At 37.1% G+C, this 19649-nt stretch overlaps 1 protein-coding gene across 5 annotated transcripts; it reads left to right on the forward strand.

The window, feature by feature from the left end:
- Positions 1-1801: 1801 nt before the first annotated feature.
- LOC103710287 (histone deacetylase 5-like) lies at positions 1802-19195 on the forward strand. Of its 5 annotated transcripts, none has more exons than XM_026806129.2 (14): positions 1802-2704; positions 3771-3972; positions 4194-4340; positions 4465-4577; positions 5130-5252; positions 7192-7403; positions 8213-8277; positions 8606-8776; positions 8870-8962; positions 13295-13660; positions 17282-17475; positions 17600-17747; positions 18155-18219; positions 18726-19195. In XM_026806129.2, the coding sequence occupies exons 1-14, from the start codon at positions 2547-2549 to the stop codon at positions 18889-18891; spliced, it is 2223 nt and encodes a 740-aa protein (XP_026661930.2). In that variant the 5' UTR covers positions 1802-2546; the 3' UTR covers positions 18892-19195. The 5 variants fall into 5 exon arrangements, with proteins under 5 accessions (XP_026661930.2, XP_017698766.2, XP_017698767.2 ...); XM_017843277.3 differs by having other exon boundaries at positions 1803-2704; positions 5130-5237; XM_026806133.2 differs by having other exon boundaries at positions 1815-2704; positions 13295-13636.
- Positions 19196-19649: the final 454 nt, after the last annotated feature.

A 19649-nucleotide genomic window follows, 5' to 3' on the forward strand; every position in this document is an offset into this window, starting at 1 on the left:
TCGGAGTACCACGGGTAATAGTTTGTTTCCCAATGCCACCAACCGGAAATGGGAACCAGCACTCAAGACTCGCCATTTCCATCTCCTTCCGTTGTTTTTTCTTCTTTTCTTTCCATTCTCGTCGGTCTCTCAGGCGATTCCTCCTCCCCTCCCCCCCCACATTGCCCCCAGAAACCCTAGAAAAACCGTAGAAATCCATCTACTCTCGCCATCTCACCTGGTTTCAAAATGTGGAGTTCGAAGCTTCGACGGAACCCGTTCTTCTCTGTCAAAGACTCGGCTTCTTTCTTTGGTTTTTCTTCTCTTTTCTTGCCCTTTCTCGTTGTTTTTTTGCTATATCTGGCAATGCAAGGAGGGTGTTGGATCATTTCGGCTTAATGTTTGTGTGCTTTGTTTTGATTAGACTGTGTGATGATATAACTGATGATTTTGTGTAGATCTTTGTTTTATATGATTACGGTTGTTCTTTTTATCTGCAGATGAGATCGACGTGTTTTTGGTAGGATGCTCTCACTGGGTATTGATGGTTTGATGCAGTGAGCTACGTCTCGTAGTCATTTGTGTTTCTTTTCTGGTCTTTCTTTTTCCCCCATTTTTCCATGTCTTCCTTGCTTTATTGGCAGCATGGGGTAGGTTTGATTGAAATGGATCGGAGGGTGATAGTTTAGAGCAAATACTAAAAGCTGGATCTTGTTCGACATTGATGATAAGGTTTTGCAACTTATGCTTTTTTTTAAAAAAAAAAATCCTTTTTTTACACTTGATTTTTTTTTTTGCTTCTTTTATGAAAATATGGTCCCTGTTTTTCTTAGTTGCAGTGCTTTTTGGTTGATGTGCCTCTCTTTTCCCCCTGTTAGTAATCGATATTGGATAACGTATTTTGAATGATGCTCCAAAGGAAATCAGTGCCGGTTTTATTTTACCTATAGTTGTTAAATTTTCTTTAATTGGCTTTAAAGGACCTAATGGAAGACCGAGCTCCAAAGTTCATTGAGATTCATGATTGCATCGAACATTAACGTTTCTTGTTTGTATTCTTTGAGTTTTTTTTTGTATTTTCTTTTACTGTATTTGGCAATGTTAAGATATTATATTTGACATATGTTGGAGAATGGGAGTAGGCAAGGCCCTCCAGAAAGGGCTGGAATTGGCAAAATACTTGATCAGGCACTACTGTACTTATCCAAGGTCATGAAGACTATTAAGACTTCTAACAAAGCAGCAAGCTGGTCATTTAGGTATGGGAGACAATATTTAAAGAATTGACTGTGCCCGCAATGGGTGAGCTCCTATCTAGCTTAGGATATGCCAAGTTTAGAGCCGCATGATAGGGGCGAGGCTTGTTTTGGATGCGAATCTCATTCTTCTTGAGAGGGGTGAGGCTTGTTTTGGATGCGAACCTCATTCTTCTTGAGGGGAACTTGGCTATGGTGATCGAGTGGGTTTGGAGTTGGCGCTGTGTTGCTGGCGGGATGTTGCTCTTTCATGATATATGCAGACTCTTGGAAGAGCGCGACTCCTACACGATTCATCACTTCGGTAGTTTTTTTCGGAAGAACTCCATTCTTCTTCTTCAGGCCAACTTTTTTTTTTTCCTGCTTTTATTGGCCGTACTTACACCCATCATGTGTGCGGCGTAGTTACACCTATCATGTGTGAGGCGGCATTCTACCAAAAAAAATAAAAATAATCCCACTTGCCTTTTTATGCTAATCCTCTGCCTCTTCTACCATGGTTTCGATAACCCCAATTTCTCTTTGTAATGGACCCGCATCAGAAGTCAGAACATTTATTTATCATTATAACGGAAATAACAATTGTTATTACAATAACCTTTCTTTAATGTTATGATACGAAACAATGAAGAATAAGAATAATAACTGTATAAAGAAATAGTAGACCAGATGTTACTTTCACTTGATGAACAATGAAACTACCAAATGATGACTAGTATTTTGTCACTAGTGGTCTCTGCATTAGTATAACAACCGAATTATCATCATCGTTTAGTTACCACTTAAATACATATATTATTATAATCTCTTATTATAATATGGTGACGGCTTGTAACATAGTGATTGTTATAATGCCATTAAAATCTTTAGTGATTTTTGAGTAATCTGTTCTTAATCTTATAGCATCTTTTTTACCAAGATAAAAGGAGAGGGGGTCTGTGGTACAACCTAAAAAGGCATCATATCTTCTTGATGCGATACAAATTGTTGGTTTGATTGGAAAACTAGATGGCATCATAGCATGTAGGACCATGCTCCATTCTTTAGTTCAAAAAACTTCAAAACTTCAGAGAGAGAAAGAACACCATTTTCCCTCCAAGTCTCTTCTTTCTTTTAACGTTAGCAGAAAAGTCCAACGGAAGGCGAGTTCCCAAGTTGTCCATATCCCTTTTCTACCGCAGTTAAAAATGTTCTCGACTTCTTTAAAATTAAATACCCCACCCCTATTCATATGCCCAAAAGCTCTGGTGCTCTTCCACTCTACCCCTGGTCCTCTTTGTTCCTTCCGTCCGAGCTCTCTCGGTGTCGATAATGGCAGCACCGGAAGATCCCCGCCGCCGGCGCGTTGGCCTCCTGTATGACGAGCGGATGTGCCGCCACGCCACCCCCGACGGCGAGATTCACCCGGAGAATCCCGACCGGATCCGCGCCATCTGGCAGAAGCTCGAGTCCGAGGGGATTCCCCAGAGGTATATCTCTCTCTCTCTCTCTCTCTTCTCTCCCTTTGCTTCGAGGACTGTTGGCATAATGGAAGTGAGGGAGAGTGGAAAGGACGCTTGTTTCCTCCTTTTCGTTCTCGCAACTTGACGATGGGTTTATAAAACTCTAAAAATTCGGGCCTTTTCTTATGATATCATGCGCTTCTGATAAGGAATGAAGGGTTGTGATCTAGAAAGTTGTGCGCGAGATTGTTGACTTGTGACCTATGCTTTATGCCTAAAGATTATGTGATGATCAGTATATCAAAGAGGAAAGAAATTCATTAAGCTAACCAAACCTTCTCTTAATATAGCATGAGATTATACATTTTTGTTGAAACCTTGATTAGGCTAGTAGTTAAAGTGAATAATTTCATTTTACCTTTTCGCGTGATTTTAGAACTGTCACTCTGTTTATATCGTCAATTCAACTCAGCGTTCGTTTGGTTGAACATGCTGTGTTACCGGCAACCATTTTTCTTTCAAAGAAGAATATCTTTCATTCCATGTTAACTGGCCTCTAAATTTTGCAAGGGTTTGGTTTTGATTAATGACTTTTTATGGTTGACGGCTGAATCTGGGTATGCATTTAGCCGTTTCTGCAATCTCAATTGTTGGTGTTTTCTGAATTGTTCAGCTTCATGCATAAACTATTATAGGGGCAATTTCTATGGCATTTTAGGAAATGATATCCATGATGCCTTCGGTAAGAACCTAGGAAATCTATTCCTTTCCCGTGTCTCGCTGGACCCTTTTATGGTTTTGATTAATGGCCTTTTATGGTTGATGGCCGAATTTGGGTATGATGCATTTAGTCGTTTCTGCAATCTCAATTGTCGGTGTTTTCTGAATTGTTCAGCTTCATGCATAAACTATTATAGGTGCAATTTCTATGGCATTTTAGGAAATGATATCCATGATGCCTTCGGTAAGAACCTAGGAAATCTATTCCTTTCCCGTGTCTCGCTGGACCCTTTACTAACTCTTTTGTGTGAAGTATGCATAATTATTGAACTTCAGTTTTTTGTTATTTTTTTTTTCCACCACCAATGTCCAGGTGCATAGTTCTGAGTGCCAAGGAAGCTGAGGACAAGTACATAGCATCTGTTCATACCCAAAGACATGTCAAACTGATTAAGAATATCAGCTCAAAAAAATTTAATTCTCGACGTCTTAGGATTGCCTCAAATTTCAATTCTATATATTTTAACAAGGGTTCATCTGAAGCTGCTTCCCTTGCAGCAGGTTCACTTATTGAGGTAATTTCATGTTCAATATTCTTAACTGGTTGCAATTTAACTCATCTCCATCCAATTAATTAGAAACATTCTAAAATAATTTCACACCATCTCTTAACTGGACGAGTTACTGAATTTTATAAAAATAAAGCACCTCAGTCAGCTGCATTCTACTCTTATAAAATAATAATGGTACCTTCTAGGTTGACATCAAATGCTGTTTTTGCTTATTCCTCGAGTAGGTGTCTGAAAAGGTGGCCAAAGGGGATTTGGATTCTGCTATTGCCATTGTGAGGCCTCCTGGCCATCATGCAGAACCTGATGAAGCTATGGGCTTTTGTCTCTTCAATAATGTTGCAATTGCAGCTAATTTTCTCTTGAATGAAAGGGTATGTAATAATTTTTGTTTGCAAATTCTTTACAAGAACCCAATTTGACGGTGGCATCATGGCTTTTTGTAAATTATATGATATTGCTTTTCTGTTGCTATTCACTTTTGTTGTCTTATTACAGCCAGAGTTAGGCATAAGAAAGATGCTAATTGTGGATTGGGATGTTCACCATGGTAATGGCACTCAGAATATGTTTTACAAGGACCCTCGGGTATTGTTCTTTTCTGTTCACAGGTATGACGTTGAGTATCTCTAGCTACTTATTTAGCACCAAAAACATAACCAACATTCCTGGTGCAATCAATGTAGGGTGGTCCACGTTGACTCCTTAGTTGTTCATTCCTATCAAGGGCATTTTCTATCAATGCAAGTCTCTTGTTGTCCTTTCTTACAACTATTAACCAAGTCTCCTTAGTTCTTACCCGCTCTTCTGTTAAGCACAATATTATCCCTTTCTATGTGATGAAATTTTTTTCACCTTTGCTGTTCATGTTCATGTGATTTTTGACCAATTTTGTATCATTATCCATGGATGTGACTTGGCAACTCTAGAACTTACAATATCATAATCAATTATTATGCTCTTTAGAATCTAGAGCAACCAAATGACATGCTTCATGCTTGGAAATTGTTATTGTCAACCAAGCTTTGCTGTACTAGTATTGGGTATCGTATAGGTACCGTACTAGTATAATACAGTATGGTTGATATAGCATGATACAGCTCCTGTATCAACACAGGGTTGGGAGGCCTTCTCATGCTCATCTATGGTGTCATTCGAAACAGGTCTGCATGTGTCACTACAACAAGAAACTTGGTGGAGTCGGTTCCTCCTGATACAGGCTGGTTTGCCCCTGCGGCATACAGAACCTCGTTTCGGTACTTCAGGAGAAAGTATAGCATCATAATGTATTTCATCTGCATTATGGCATATACAGTTTTGGTATGCTATATACATGTTTCAGCCATTTGCTTGTATGATTTCAATGTGTGCTGGAGATCATCATCTATGCATCGAATCTATAATGTACCTCCTAGCACGATGTCTTCCTCTGATTGTTTCTGTTTTGTAGTATTATATATTTACATATAAGCTATAGTCTGACTTTATTCTCTCTATGCCTTGACACTTAAGTTTCATAATATGTGAGCTTGGATTGCCAACCTAGATCTTGACAAATGCTTTAGGATCATGTAGTAGCAGTTTAGTCTAACCATAACATTCTCTACTACGTAATTGGAACACTAGTGCCCTTTTTGTTGTTGCACATTGCCAATAGGTGTTGTGTGACGTTCACTAGATTTTAGCAACCTATTGCTTGTTGATATGAAAAAATGAGCTAGTCTGAACCACGTTGCTTTCATTTGTTGCCCTTATGGTATACTTCGTGTGATGCTGTCTCTACTATGTACTTATCTCTTTCCCCCATCCCTTTTGGTCAAGGTTTCAAATACTGGTACTAGACCTTGTATTGATTTTTTTTCTGAAATAGTACAGTTCCAAGTATCGACACATGGTGCGAGACTGAGTCTCGTATCGGCACACTGTGTATCAGTGCCAAAAACTTGGCAGAGCAATACTGTTCATATTGTCTCATATCCGATGGTTTTGAAAACCCTGTTTTTCCGGTCACTCTTGGTCATCATGTATCCTGAGAGACCAAGACCAAGCCTCAAAAGGTTGACCTTTGTCTTGAGCATGATGTTTCTAGTCAGTTCAGATCCATTCACAATTTATTATTCATAATCAACTCATGGTCAACATCCTTTTACTCTTTTTTAATAACATTATTAATTTTTTGCTTTCTCCACAATCAGATTAGCAATTAAACCTTGTGACTCTACGGCTTTCTTTCCAATGATTCAATGCTGTCTGCATAGGTTATGTTGGCCAATAGCTTGCATGGCATGTGCTTTATCATCTTGAAACATGCTAACCAGGCCAAAATCAAAGTATATTTTGCTTGTTAGTTGGTGCTGAGCCATATTAACCTATACCAGATTGGAACCAGATTCACATGGATCATTCAGGTTGGCATGCCCGGTAGTAAATATCGAATTAGTGCTGGTACTGGCCTGGCCCAATATGTGCCAGCCAGCAGAAGCCAACACTTGAAACCATGCTTCTGTCACTACTGAATGTGCTTAACACTTGTTAGTTGTTACATTCTAGCTGTTGGTGAAAGTTTAAGGTAACTGTTTGGGCCATTCTTTCCCTTGATCTGTGTTCGTTTTATGTTTCTAGGTAATGACATGCATAAAAACAGTTGCATATCATCCATAATGATATTCATTTCAGAACAGTTTCTCTCTCACACATTGAACAAAAAACTCAAGGTTTTCTTAGAATTTAACAAACACTGTGGATGAAAAAATGAGGTTTTTGCCATGGATGGATACATACTTGTTATCCTCTAACATGCATGGTGAGACTCTCAAGAAAGAGGCTAACTTTGTTGTATTTTATGAAGCTCTTTTTAACTAGATTGTCAAACAAGGCCTACCTTCAACTTGATTAATAAAATTCCATGTGACAACTGATTATTCAATAGATTTGCATGTTTTAAAAAATTTGTGTTTTAGAGCATTCTATCCTACATGTCCTGCCAAAAAGCATCCTTTCTCCTCGGGCTATCAAATGCCTATCGCATATGTTGAGGTGGACATCTATCTACAAAAAAAAAAAGTCATGCTGGACGTCTATCTACAAAATCAGCCAAACATGTAGCTATCTGATGCTGAATAATGAACAAGTAGACTATGCGGTTTTATTTTTTGTGAATGTTAACTCGTTGTGAAATGATCTCATTAACATGGCTGATCATAACAAGCATATTACATATTGTAGGTTTGATTTTGGAAGCTTCTATCCTGCTCGTGATGATGGTTCATATTGCATGATTGGTGAAGGGCCGGGTGCAGGATATAACATCAATGTTCCTTGGGAACAAGGACAATGTGGTGATGCAGACTATATGGCTGTCTGGGACCATGTATTGCTTCCTGTGGCCGAATCTTACAATCCTGACATTATAATGATTTCTGCTGGATTTGATGCAGGTTATTTTCTTTTTACTTTTGTCGAAATTAGTTTTCTTTTAGTGCATGTCTGCAAACCATCTATTCAGTTCAGGATTTTGTACCATATCTATTATTGACGTGCAATGGAAATTGTTCATCTGGATGCCTTTTGCATGCCGGATTTTCTGAACAATATGTGCACTTGTATAGATGCACCCACATAGATCTGTTAATATTAGATTATCTAATCCACCAACAAGCTGATTGTATAGCAAAATTCAGCATTTTGGCTTTCCAGTGTTTCTTCATGCAGCTTTAGGCCTGATGGGTTGTTTCAAATGGTTTAAGCTTAGATTTTTCAGCTTCTCATGTGATTTCAAACGGTTTCTATTGGAACAATCCCAAATTGGAAAATTTGTCTGTTAAATTGGATCAATTCAGATTGATACCATTAAAACATAATAATTATAATTATAAAAATCAGAAAAGAGTTCTTAGACAACTTCCGATATAAGTTTCTCTATTGTGTTGGAATGAAATCCTCAACTTGTTGGGTTAATGGTTTATTGGATCAACTCAGACAATCAATTTTCTTTCACTCAACGCCTAGCAGAGGTGCATATAATGGTATTGATAACCTAGCAGATGAGAAGAGCTAATTTCGTCTGCTCTTAATTTTAATGAAGCAACTCAACTCTCATATAGCATTATTTGTTTTGAAAACATTTTTCTTGTTTTACTAATTTGCTAAATTCACCAATTAAAATCAATGTGCTGGGCTGAGTGTTAAACAATTTATTTAATTTTCTTTCTTCCAATTTTTTTTTTCTAATGTGCTTTTTCAACAGCTGTTGATGATCCACTTGGTGGTTGTTGCATCACCCCATATGGATATTCACTCATGCTGAAAAAGGTGAGTAGTTTCTACAGTCTTTTTTTCTTTCATGAAAATTTTAAAATGTACCCCACAGAAATTCCTTAACAAGTGTGAAAACATTTCTTGTCTTTATCATGTTAAATTTTGTGATGTTATATTAATTCTCTATCTCTAGAGCATCAACATTTCGCTGCTGCTACTTATTTCAAAAAAAAAAAAAACACTATTACTTTATTTTTATTTCAACCATTCTTGAAAGCCTCTGTTTGTGTATTTAAGATTGTCATGTCTCCACCTGTACTCTCTTACATAATCCAGTGTCTTCTGTCTGAACTATTCTAATCTTTAACATTTACTTTGTAAGCTGATGGGGTTTGCTCAAGGAAAGATAGTGATGGCCCTCGAAGGAGGTTACAATCTTAAGTCTATAGCAAATTCAGTTCTTGCTTGTGCAAAAGTTTTGTTGGAAGAAAAACCCTTAGTTGGATCCATAGAGGCACAACCTTTAGAGTCCACATGGCGTGTCATACAAGAGGTATGTTGCTTGTTTATCCCATACATATTTTTTGATTGGTTTTATGTCCTTATTGAGATATATGCCCTTATTGATGTGGTCCTCTTTGTCCAGGTTTGTCATGAACTAAAGACATTCTGGCCGGCATTGTCTGTTGAGTTACCACAAAAATTATTGGTTAGCTGTAGGAGACCTTGCTCAATTGAGGTGCAGAATTTTCTTTTTTAGTTTCTTCCTTTTTTTTGGTTTTTCTGTCTAACATATCAAATTTGAATTATTAGGCCTCTTATGGATTAATCATGTGTTTGATTTTGCCAATAATATATTATAGAAAACTGTGACTTCAAACATATCTAATCGGATGTGATTTTTTAGTTCTTTCATTTCCTACTATCCCCCGAGACATTTTATTATTTTAACATTCTTATTTAGTATTAATATCAAAATTAAATTATTAAGAAAATGTAAATTTGCGTAATTAAAATTAAGCTTGTTATTTTTTTTGATGGTTTTATCCTCACATTGTATTTTGATAGTTTGTGAATTAGACTTATTTAATTTGGAAATATATGTCAAGGTTTTGTTCACCATGAATCTTGTGCTACCGACAATGTTAAGTCTAATAGTCGGAATTCCTTTTTATCTTAAAGAATATACTTCTAACTCGAATTTAATTAAAGCTAACTTAATGAAGAAGAGACATTCCTAGAATGTCTTTTATCACACCTATATCATTCAACAGTAACAGATTTCTTCTTATGCCCATGCATCCAAGTGTTGTATTAGTTACAAACAATATGCATACCATGATGCCCTTGATCAACATGGGCATGATGCCTGATATTTTAATTATGGGAGGCAATGCATTGAGTTTGTCGAGTTTGAGTTGAATAGAGCGAGGTTTAGGTCTAGCAACACTCAAGCCATACCCAACCTATTTGTATAATAACTGGCTGGAAAATATAAACCCAATACTCGACAAATTTATTTTACATAAATGCATACCCATGCACCAACCAATTTAAATTTTTACTCATCAATCATACATATAATTGAAAAATAAAGCAAAACATGATATGCAATGATCACAAACAACAAATCAAATTTTAACTTCAAAGATATCATCAATAAATTTAGAAATTTTATCTAAATTAATAAACTTAGAAAATTTTACTATATGACAGTTATAAACTAATTAAGGATAAAAGTAGCTAAAATACAAACCCCATATCCTAAAACCTTAAGGCTTGTCTTGTCCATATTTAGTGAACCGAACCCCATAAAAGAAAAATATAGAGAATATCAACTATGTTGGTCCTATGAGTTAGTCAGTTCCAAAGCAATTCACCCTTGGTCACTTATTGTGTTGGGAGGTGTTTTTGCAAAGGCTTCTCTCTCACCACCTAAGCAGATGGGTGTGCCAGAGAACTTATTAGCACAATCTAATGGCAACGGGGTAGATAGGTGTGCGGGCATGCCACCGGCATTGAAGCAGCCGGAAAGACGATAATCTAAGGGAGGATACAAGAGCAACATGGGTCTAGATGCCTTGATGTTTAAGGACTTTTGTCACTGTTACACGACCGTTTGAGGAAGACAGATAGGGTTAGGTTGGAGCCGAGGCTCCGGTAGGAGAAGTCTAAGTTAACACTACTCCTAACGTAGAGTCCTATGAGTAAATAAAATGCGAGGTAAAGTAAAACTAAGATAAAATAGAATTCATTGTTATGTTGGATCTTGAAAAATCCCCCATAGTATACGATTCCACTTATTTATACTAAAAGATAATGACTGCCCATTCTAATAGCTGCCACTTATGTCTGGCTTTCATTCCTATGGTTCTAATAACTAGTGCTTGCTATCTTCTGACTACACGTCGGGGCAAAACAACCTAACCCTACATCGCCTGTCAAATCGATAATCATGCTTAATTAGCTGAAACCCTGTTGTATCTCCATTCGGCCTACTTTATATTAGCATACTCTTAGTCATTCCTGTGTATTTGGCCTCCAGCGTGGTGCCCTCCAATTGACTCGATCAGTTTCTATATGGTGCCCTTTGGCCTTAGCTCTTGAGATATTCTTCTGAAACCTACATGTTGTGTTCTCACTCCACCACGTGGTTAAGTATGTGTCTCCCACGTGTCATTTTGAGCAAGGATATGGTGTAAACAGAAGGCTATACCCAAATCCACCTATTTATAATCGAGTTGATTTTGGATTGACCTAGAACCAACTCAACTTTACAAAACCCAACAATACCCACATATGTTAGGTATGTTTCGGTTGGTTGGTGGTTCGGGTTAGATTTTGCCATCCTTAATTTTAATGAAAAAGTTTGTACTAGATTAGAAACTAAAGACATTAGATGAAAATATTTAAAATTGTTAATCTTTTAAAAATTCTAATTAAGTACGTGGGTGCTTTGTAACCATAAGGGAATTTGATGTGGGAAATATTAACAGAATGCTAAATGTGAAATGATGATTAACAAAATTTCCTAATTTGGGAAATGAAAAATGTGATCTTTAAACAAGCACAATGTTAAAAAAGAATAAACATAAAAATGTAAAATACTCATGGTGAAGTCATTCGAAAAATCAATCTTTAATTAATTTACTTATTTACATTAGTTTCTCAAACATGGAACGATTTAATAGTAACTATACATTTAATATATAGAAACCCTCTTTTTTTAGTATTTGCTATCTTTCATTCTTTCCATAAGAAATAGACAACAAAAAAGGTGTGATATGCCATAACAGGAGAACATCTTATCAAGCCTATTAAGGAGATTAAGGACATTATTAATCCTCATAAAAAAAGATTATTTAGTCTCTCTCTCTCATCCATTGGAATTCTTGAGGTCTTTTGCAAATGAAACCTTCTATTCTAAGCCGCGCTCAGGAGCACACTTTCTTAATGAATCAAACATGTTTTGGAGACGATTTCCATGGAAACTCCTATGGGGGAGGGAAACTCAACTATGGTCGGGTAAATGACTATGGCCAATATTGTTGTAGATCCTTTTAACCGTTCTAACATAAATTTGATAACCACGAACTAGGGTTTTGCCTTTGTTTCCTATGCAAATTCTCTTACAATATTTTGAAAGGTGGCAGTGGTATATAGGCGGTCAAGGGATGGCATAGGTCATTATGCATTAAACGAGTTACAGGTGAGAGTGCATATGCTATAGTAAATGGATAAACATAAATGAAACAAATTATATATAATAATAGTAATCTTTTATAAATAATAGCAATACTAACAACTAGGGTATGCCGTACCGGCCAATACGAACCGGTCCGGGCAGGGATTGGTACTAGATCAGCATGGGATCCGGTACCGGTAATTTTCATTAAAAAACTGGCCGGTTCGACTGCCGTACCAGTACGGACCGATACGGAACCGGTATGTACCGGTCCGGGCTACCACTGGTACACCGACCAGTACCGGTACGGTGGACCTTGTTAGCAATAATAGCATCTAGCAATTAGTGCTTACTTATTGATTCTTAGTGGCAATAAATTATGGCATAATTAATATATTGACATTGTTAATATTCATGTAACTCAACCATTAGCTTGAACATGCCTTATTTGTATAGTTCTGTGTAAATGTGGCCACACAATGCCAAAAGCGCCACACATGCAGTTGCAAGATGACAATAAGTTCTATATGCAGCCGCACAATGCTAATCCTACTGAGTGTGTGGCTGCCAAGTGCTAGGTAAACTGTCTTTTCTGACTCATACGCTGCCTGACCGCAAGCAGCAGCTGCATATATGGTATGAAGTACAATTAGGGAACAACATATGCATAAGCATCCACATGCATTTAGTGTTCTCTTTATCAACCCACCTGCTATGTTACATCATGTTGAATGTAATTATTTTCACCTCGATACTTAAATTTTCCTTCTGTTCTCTTGGTATGTATAAGTATAGTGGGAAATTGATGATCAAAAGGGCATTGTTGGCCCTAAGTTCTGTTTTTTTTTTTTAATGGATTCTTTTATTCTTCCTTTCCCACTTATCTGTTTGTTCTTGTAAGCCACCCTTTGTGGGAGACATGTTTCACACAACAAACTGAAACTGTTCTTGTAACATCATGCAGATTTTTAAGGGAGGTTTCCTTTTGGAGTTGGACTTTACTAGGATGCCTGGGGAATGGATTGATAATTTTAAGTTTGGTGAACTTTTAGTTCCCACATTGTATGTGAAGCAGAATCCAAGGTACATAAATTTTAGGTGGGAGAATCACAATATATGGGCAGGGGAATATAAAGATTTCAGAGATTCTGGAGGGTGAAAGATTCTCCCTGGGTTCTGCATTGATCAATGGCAACTTTTATTTTCCACAAACTGTTTGTCCAATCTAAAATAATCATTCTGTTACAGTATGAACTGGAGTCCAAGGTCAAATGTTGATGATGACTTGAATCTTGAAGTTTAACCAACAAGAGCTATTATTTGGAAGTTTTACTTCCATATACTTCTTTTACTTGCACTTATGACTTTATATTGTTCTACTTCCAGCTAAACTTGAGCTCTAGCTCTGAGTCTACTGTGGAGAATGATGAGGGAGCTTCCACCACTTTATGTGCCACAAACTTCGTTGACATTATTGAGCCCCTTTCAAAGTTGAATATCGATGAAGATAATCATTGGAAAGCAGTTGCCCCAGACCACATTCCAACTAAGCAAAGTTCTGTTGTTTTATCTGAGGAATGTCCTAATGCACAAGCATTGATGCCCGATAAGAATGTTGATGGTTGTACACCTTGGAGATCAGTTTTATCAGAAACTGAAGTTTGGTATGGCAGTTATGGATCAAATATGTGGAACCCAGAGTTTCTCTGCTACATCAAGGGTGGAAAGGTAAGATGCTTATCATATGGACAGGTAAATATGTTTTCCTTTTAATTACATGATCGCAAAACATTCTTTGCTTCAAAAAGCATAATACCGTCCAGGCTCTTTCCTTTGGGTTCATCGTGCTTTACCCTAAAGCTCACCATACAAAACCTATAATTTATATCTCATTGCATATGACCTACTGTATAAAGATGTTTGATCACTATGTTTGAAAAATTTAAATGCTTCCCTTAATTTCCTTAAGTTCTTCAGTATTAGTGTTGGGTGCTGTAATTTTTCCATTGTATTCTTGGATATCTTGTACCAATATTCATGTGCTGACTACAACCTTGGCAAGTTGAGGATCTTAAAGTTTTGATACTGACTCAATAAAAACCAAAAATATTACCAAATAACTCAAGATGTTTAACCTTTTCTAAATGATTGCCATTTATGTGAGATTTCCTCTTTATTTGAATGAACGTAATGGAAATTATGTTTTTTACTTATCCATTTATCCCACACCTAGTTTTGATGGTTCTGGTGTCGATTTAGCCTCCACATTTCCAGTTTTGGTAATTTCACTCAAGTTCCGAACTTTCCTTCAAATAAATAGGAATATTATTAAAAAAATAAAACATAGAAGTGAAGAAAAGTTATTACTTATTACACAACATTTAAGTATATTGTGTCATAAAGGTTTTATAATTGTGTGGTATGAATAATAATTTAGGCAAAAGTTCATGATGTATTCAGAAGAATTTCATAAAATATATTGGTGTGATGCAAGGTTCGTCATACCGCTTTGAACAGCTCGGTTCGGAGCGTATCGAACCACACTAGCGACCGACCAAGCACGATTTTGCCCCTCCATTCGACATACTGGCGAGGATTGAGGAGAGGGAGACCGAGAGAGAGGAAAAGAGGGATAGATGGAGAGGGAAGAAGAGGGAGGAGGATGGCCTAAAGAAGTCGGTGGAGGGCCGGGGAGGGACGCGGAGGGGCGGAGGAAGGACTCTACCCTTCGGTTCTCCTGTTTCATTCCAAACAAGTGTCCCGAAGAGGTCTCTTTTTTATTTTGAAAAATTAAGTGAAGCTGGCAACATTTGCGCCTCTCCCCAGCCCTCCGCGGCCTCCTCCAACCATCTTCCTCCCTCTCCCTCCCTTTCTCTCCCTCCCTCTCTCCCTCGCTCCCCCTCTATCTCTATATGTTTCCTCTCTCCAGTTCTTCCTCTCCCCTGCCCTCCCCCAACTTTGCTATGTCGGTACAAGCCTGACATGGAACAACATAGTATCGTATTAAACCGTGTTGCTGGGCAATTGATACAGATCTTGGTACCGGCACAACAATTCTTGGTATGATGCCCAACAGACATACATATTATTTACTTATTGAAGTTTTATTGCTTAAAAATTTACTACTAGCAATGTAAAGCTTTCTGTTGGATGGGGCTTGGCTTCCAATCTTTTCTTAGACAAAATGTGTAACTTTTCAATGCCTAGTGTTCTATCTCTTCATCATATTTTAGTTGCACCCACAAATACATAAATTCAGGCATTTCTTTCTATTAATATTCAGATTACATGGACATGAATGCAGCTATAGAATTTCTTTTTTATACGAAAGGATGCTTTTTTGAATGATGTTCTCGTGTATTTAGTTATGCAAATCAGTCTTTATAAAGTACTAAAATAGGGGCCTCTCATACCTTGGCATATCGAGGGTTATATGTATCATCCTTAAGTAATTATTTTCTCTATTTACTGAAGATAAAAGAATGAAAAAAAATATCCATAATTGACACAGCATGGCTATATTCTCAAAAATAAAATACCCCAGGTATGATATTAAATACCTAATAAAACATCGAAATTGTCTAAGGCTAGTTTGCTGAATTTTATTGAAAATAATTGAAAGTCGACCGAACTGGCCAATTTTGGATGAAATCAATCGAAAATGTGAAACTGAGTCTTGAGTGGTGTTGTCTTTATTTTGGTCAAAACCTTCCACTCCAACATATTCAGCCAAAAGAAATCGGTTTCGAGTGAAACTTTGAACCCGTTTCGATACAACTAACAGTCTTTCACAACTTGAAAGATCCAAATATTTTAACTAATTATTAATGTTTTGGAAGAAATTACAACTTGTTAATAAAGCATGAGTATTAGACTATGAAGATGGACATGGATACGAGATACAAATACAACATGATATGGACATAATGATATGACGACTACTGAAAAGTAGGATATGATATGATGAGGATAGAACAAAGAATAAATATATATTCTGTACATATATGTAAAGAAAAGCTTTCATAAGGCATAGTAGTTTGTGAAAATAATGTAGTCTAACTTTAGATGATAGATCAACATCCACAAACTCCTTCCTTGTCATGATCTCTGTTATGTGGTCTTAGGTACAGATATCCAGTGTCATTACATGTGTAAGTGTCCAATCCTTCCATTCTTTATGAATTTCCCCATGCACACCCGTGTCCAAATGTTGTACCTTACCATTACTAAGTGTCAGGTGTCAGCATGTTATTGCAAATCGAATGGTCCTAGGAACATGGGTCGTAACTAAAATCCATCTATCACAATCTGTGCTCCATATATAAGATCAACATGATGCACTTTGAAATTAATCATCCATCATTAAAAGGTTAGCATTCGGCAAAGAAAACTTAGAAAAGGAAAGAAAACCTCTCCCTTATTACGAAGGTATCGGTGAAGCATACCAGTTATTACTGGAAAGTGTCGGGAGACCTTTCTTAATTTTGAAAAGTAGGGTACTGAAAAAAAGTATCTGACATGTGTCCTAGAAGAATTCAACAAGTAACGATTTTTTATATGAACGGGATATGGACACAACATGCATTTTGAAGTATCTGTGCTTAGGTTCTAGATTCCTATTGTGCTTTTTCTATCTAATCCAGGGTAACTAAAAAGAAAAGATCGAACTTGAGGGTTACAATGAAGTCTAGAAGAATTTTGGAGTTCTTGAGCGATCCAAGTCCCTCCCTTGGCTGTAACGATGCTGCTATTTCACTCTGTAAGCTTCCTGGCAGATACCTCAAGCTCTAGCCATCAGTTTCAGTTTTTCATTATGTGACCTTATTCCAAACTTTTGCCACTTTTAGCTGATTTTGTGCTGAATTCGGTCAGTCACTCCAGAAGGCATGGGTGCTTTCAAATCAAGTTTGTTTGTTGCATGAGTTTTCCAGCATCAACACTAGATCAGCTTAAGAAAATCATCCAGGATACACTTATTACACATATTTTTAATGAGTGTAGGTTTTATTTTTACTCAGGCAAACAATATTGGGTAGGTTTAACAGCGATGGCACGATTACCTATAGAAAGGTGAGTAAAATGTGCATGCAAAGATTTAGATCTTGGAATTGTAGTTAGACTGGATCCTGTGTCTATTAACTTCACTCATTGTAGATTTACTACTTGAGTTTAGTAGCTTTTTCATGGAGAGGGGAATGGATATGCCTTGGTGGGTAGGGGAACAAGGTTTTCCTTTGATTATAGTTTTTAGGATATATATTGTGTTTTTCCCCTATAAAAGTTGATGCTAACTATCTTCCTCCATCTGATTTCTTCGGATCTCCGACTGGGCTACTTGATAATAACTTATTTTCTTACCCATCATTTTAATAGGTGGAAGGTATGAATGAACCATGTCCTGGATCACGAGATAAAAGTTCACCGAAAGATGTCATCTGGAAAACTGTGCCTCATCGGCTATTCTTTGCAAGGTCTCTCACCTGCAGATGGGGTAAAGGAGGAGTTGCTTTTCTTCATCCTGAAAGCAACAAGAATGACAAAGCCTACATGTGCATGTATAGAATAACGTAATAATTTCTGAACTGTGATATATCTTGTTGTAGTTTACGTTGAAGCAGGCCAAGTGTAGTTGATTGAACTGTTTATATTGAGCGCCTCACGTTTTGTTCTGCTTTCACAATCTATATACAGACTCGAGCAGTTCAATGATGTATTGCTTCAAGAGAATAGTTTACATCAAGAGAATGGTAGAAGTCAAGGTGCAGGAACGCCTTTATTGGTTCTATCTGATATTGGTGTTGCTGCCGAAAACAAGTCATTGCCCCTAGAGGCTCTCAAGGTACTGTCTTTCCTCTGTGATGCTATAAAACGCACTGCCTTGTGGATTCTTATTTGAAGGCTTTACTTGACCAGAGAACATTGATAGTTTCAAAGCTTTCTGTTGCTGATATTGCTTGACCATATCACCTGATTAATGCATGCAGTTGTGTTTATGTCTAAATTGTTCTTTATGAGATCATTTTGCTTGCTACTTTCTAAAGGATAAAATTTATTTTGGTATTCTAGTGGTTGATGTGCTTGGAAGAATTTATGTTAGCATGTCTAGACACTTTCATAGTTATTAATTTCAACGTTGCACCACCTTCTTATATGTCTGCACAGTATACGTGGTTCTTTAAGCACATGCTTTGTATTGATAGTTTGATGTTTCCACTGGATATCTAACATTGCTGGGAGTTACTGCAGGCTGGATGCTATTCTAACATCCTTTATTTGGGGGAGGAGGATAACCTTCCAATCTTAACTATGACGTACGTTATTCTCTCTATATATTCTTAAATTTTTCTTGTTTTTCTTGGGCTGTTTTGAAGCTCGTGGATATTATAACATAAATCATAAATCTTATTTACTAGAAGTATTGCAGCAGTCATTTTTCTGTTATTCCTGTTGTGAGGTAGTTTCTGCAATTCCATGTCGAAGGTGCATTGTTCAAGTCATCATGATTAAAAAAAGTTTATCAAAACTAATTATCCTGAGTTTGTTTTAATTGCTATCTGCAGAAGTTGGAATATTGCCTTCTCATGGACATTTTTCAGTGATTCTCAATATGTTTAACTTTTTTTTGAATTCAATTAATGACCTGCATGTTTCCAGTAATTGCCAATCCCAAGTAGTGGGAATAGGATAGTGCTTTCTCATCGACAACTTTCAGTGTTCCCTCGCATATCCGATATGCTTTCTACATGTTGATTTTTACGATTCAACTAATGAAGTGCTTGCCTTACATATGATATGTATTTAACTTTTAACCATACAGGTGCTCATGCTCAGAGATTGATCAATTTAGATCTGGGGAATTACCTGTATCTGGCCCTTCAAATGGTTACATGAATACATTAGTGAGAGGATTGGTAGAAGGGAAACAGATTACCAGAGAGGAAGCAATTGCTTACATTAATGATGCTGCTACCAGAGAGTTATAAGTACTCCTTGGGCCCCTCATTTTTTCGCATGGCAAATTGTGTAGGTACAACGATTAACACTGGACCAAAAGCATACAGCTCGACCCTTCAGTGTGTATAGCTTGTCTTTTAGAAGTTCTTGTATGGTCTGCACAAGAGTGTGTTATTAGAAAATGTTTTTTGTTGATATGGTTCGTCTTTAATTTGGTTTTGTTCGTCTTTAATTATTAAACTGATAAGAGTTAAATATGTAGGATCGCAAACTTTATTCCATATGCTTGCATTCGTCATTCTAAGAAGCTTTAAAATTACAAGCTTTTACAAATCTGATATTTTTATCGTCTGAATGCCCATTCATAATATGAGAAATCTAAGCGTGGCGGACGTGCAGGAGGACCTCGTACAGGCGTCGCTTCCTCCCCTCCGCCATGGATTCGCCTCTCGAGCGCTGGACTCAAGGTGACCAGAATTTTTTCTTGACTGTCCAATCTTCTATTAGGATGAACAGCAAGCCATTAGATCTATTTCTGATAACCTCCAAATTCTTTTCTTTCCCTAACCGAGCCCGAGTAATATATTTTAGATTCATCTCAGCATCCACTATTTTAATCAGAATTTGGGTCAATTTTAATCAGAACTTGGGTCTAAAAAGAATTTACCAGCAACCTATAGGTTTCAGCATTGCTTCCCAACTTAAACTTTCCGAGACACTTGTGCCTCTTAAACATCAAAAGTTCAAATGAAATTCAAAAGGTTTCATGTCTTTGAGGATGGGAGGT

The sequence above is a fragment of the Phoenix dactylifera genome, chromosome 6, assembly GCF_009389715.1.
Source record: "Phoenix dactylifera cultivar Barhee BC4 chromosome 6, palm_55x_up_171113_PBpolish2nd_filt_p, whole genome shotgun sequence".
NCBI lineage: Eukaryota > Viridiplantae > Streptophyta > Magnoliopsida > Arecales > Arecaceae > Phoenix > Phoenix dactylifera.

Coding starts and splice junctions, on each gene's coding strand:
- LOC103710287 (XM_026806129.2), top strand. CDS start 2,547: ATGGCAGCACCGGAAGATCCCCGCCGCCGGCGCGTTGGCCTCCTGTAT. Junction 4,341..4,464: donor ATTTTCTCTTGAATGAAAGG/GTATGTAATAAT, acceptor GTCTTATTACAG/CCAGAGTTAGGCATAAGAAA. Junction 13,661..17,281: donor GATGCTTATCATATGGACAG/GTAAATATGTTT, acceptor TCATTTTAATAG/GTGGAAGGTATGAATGAACC.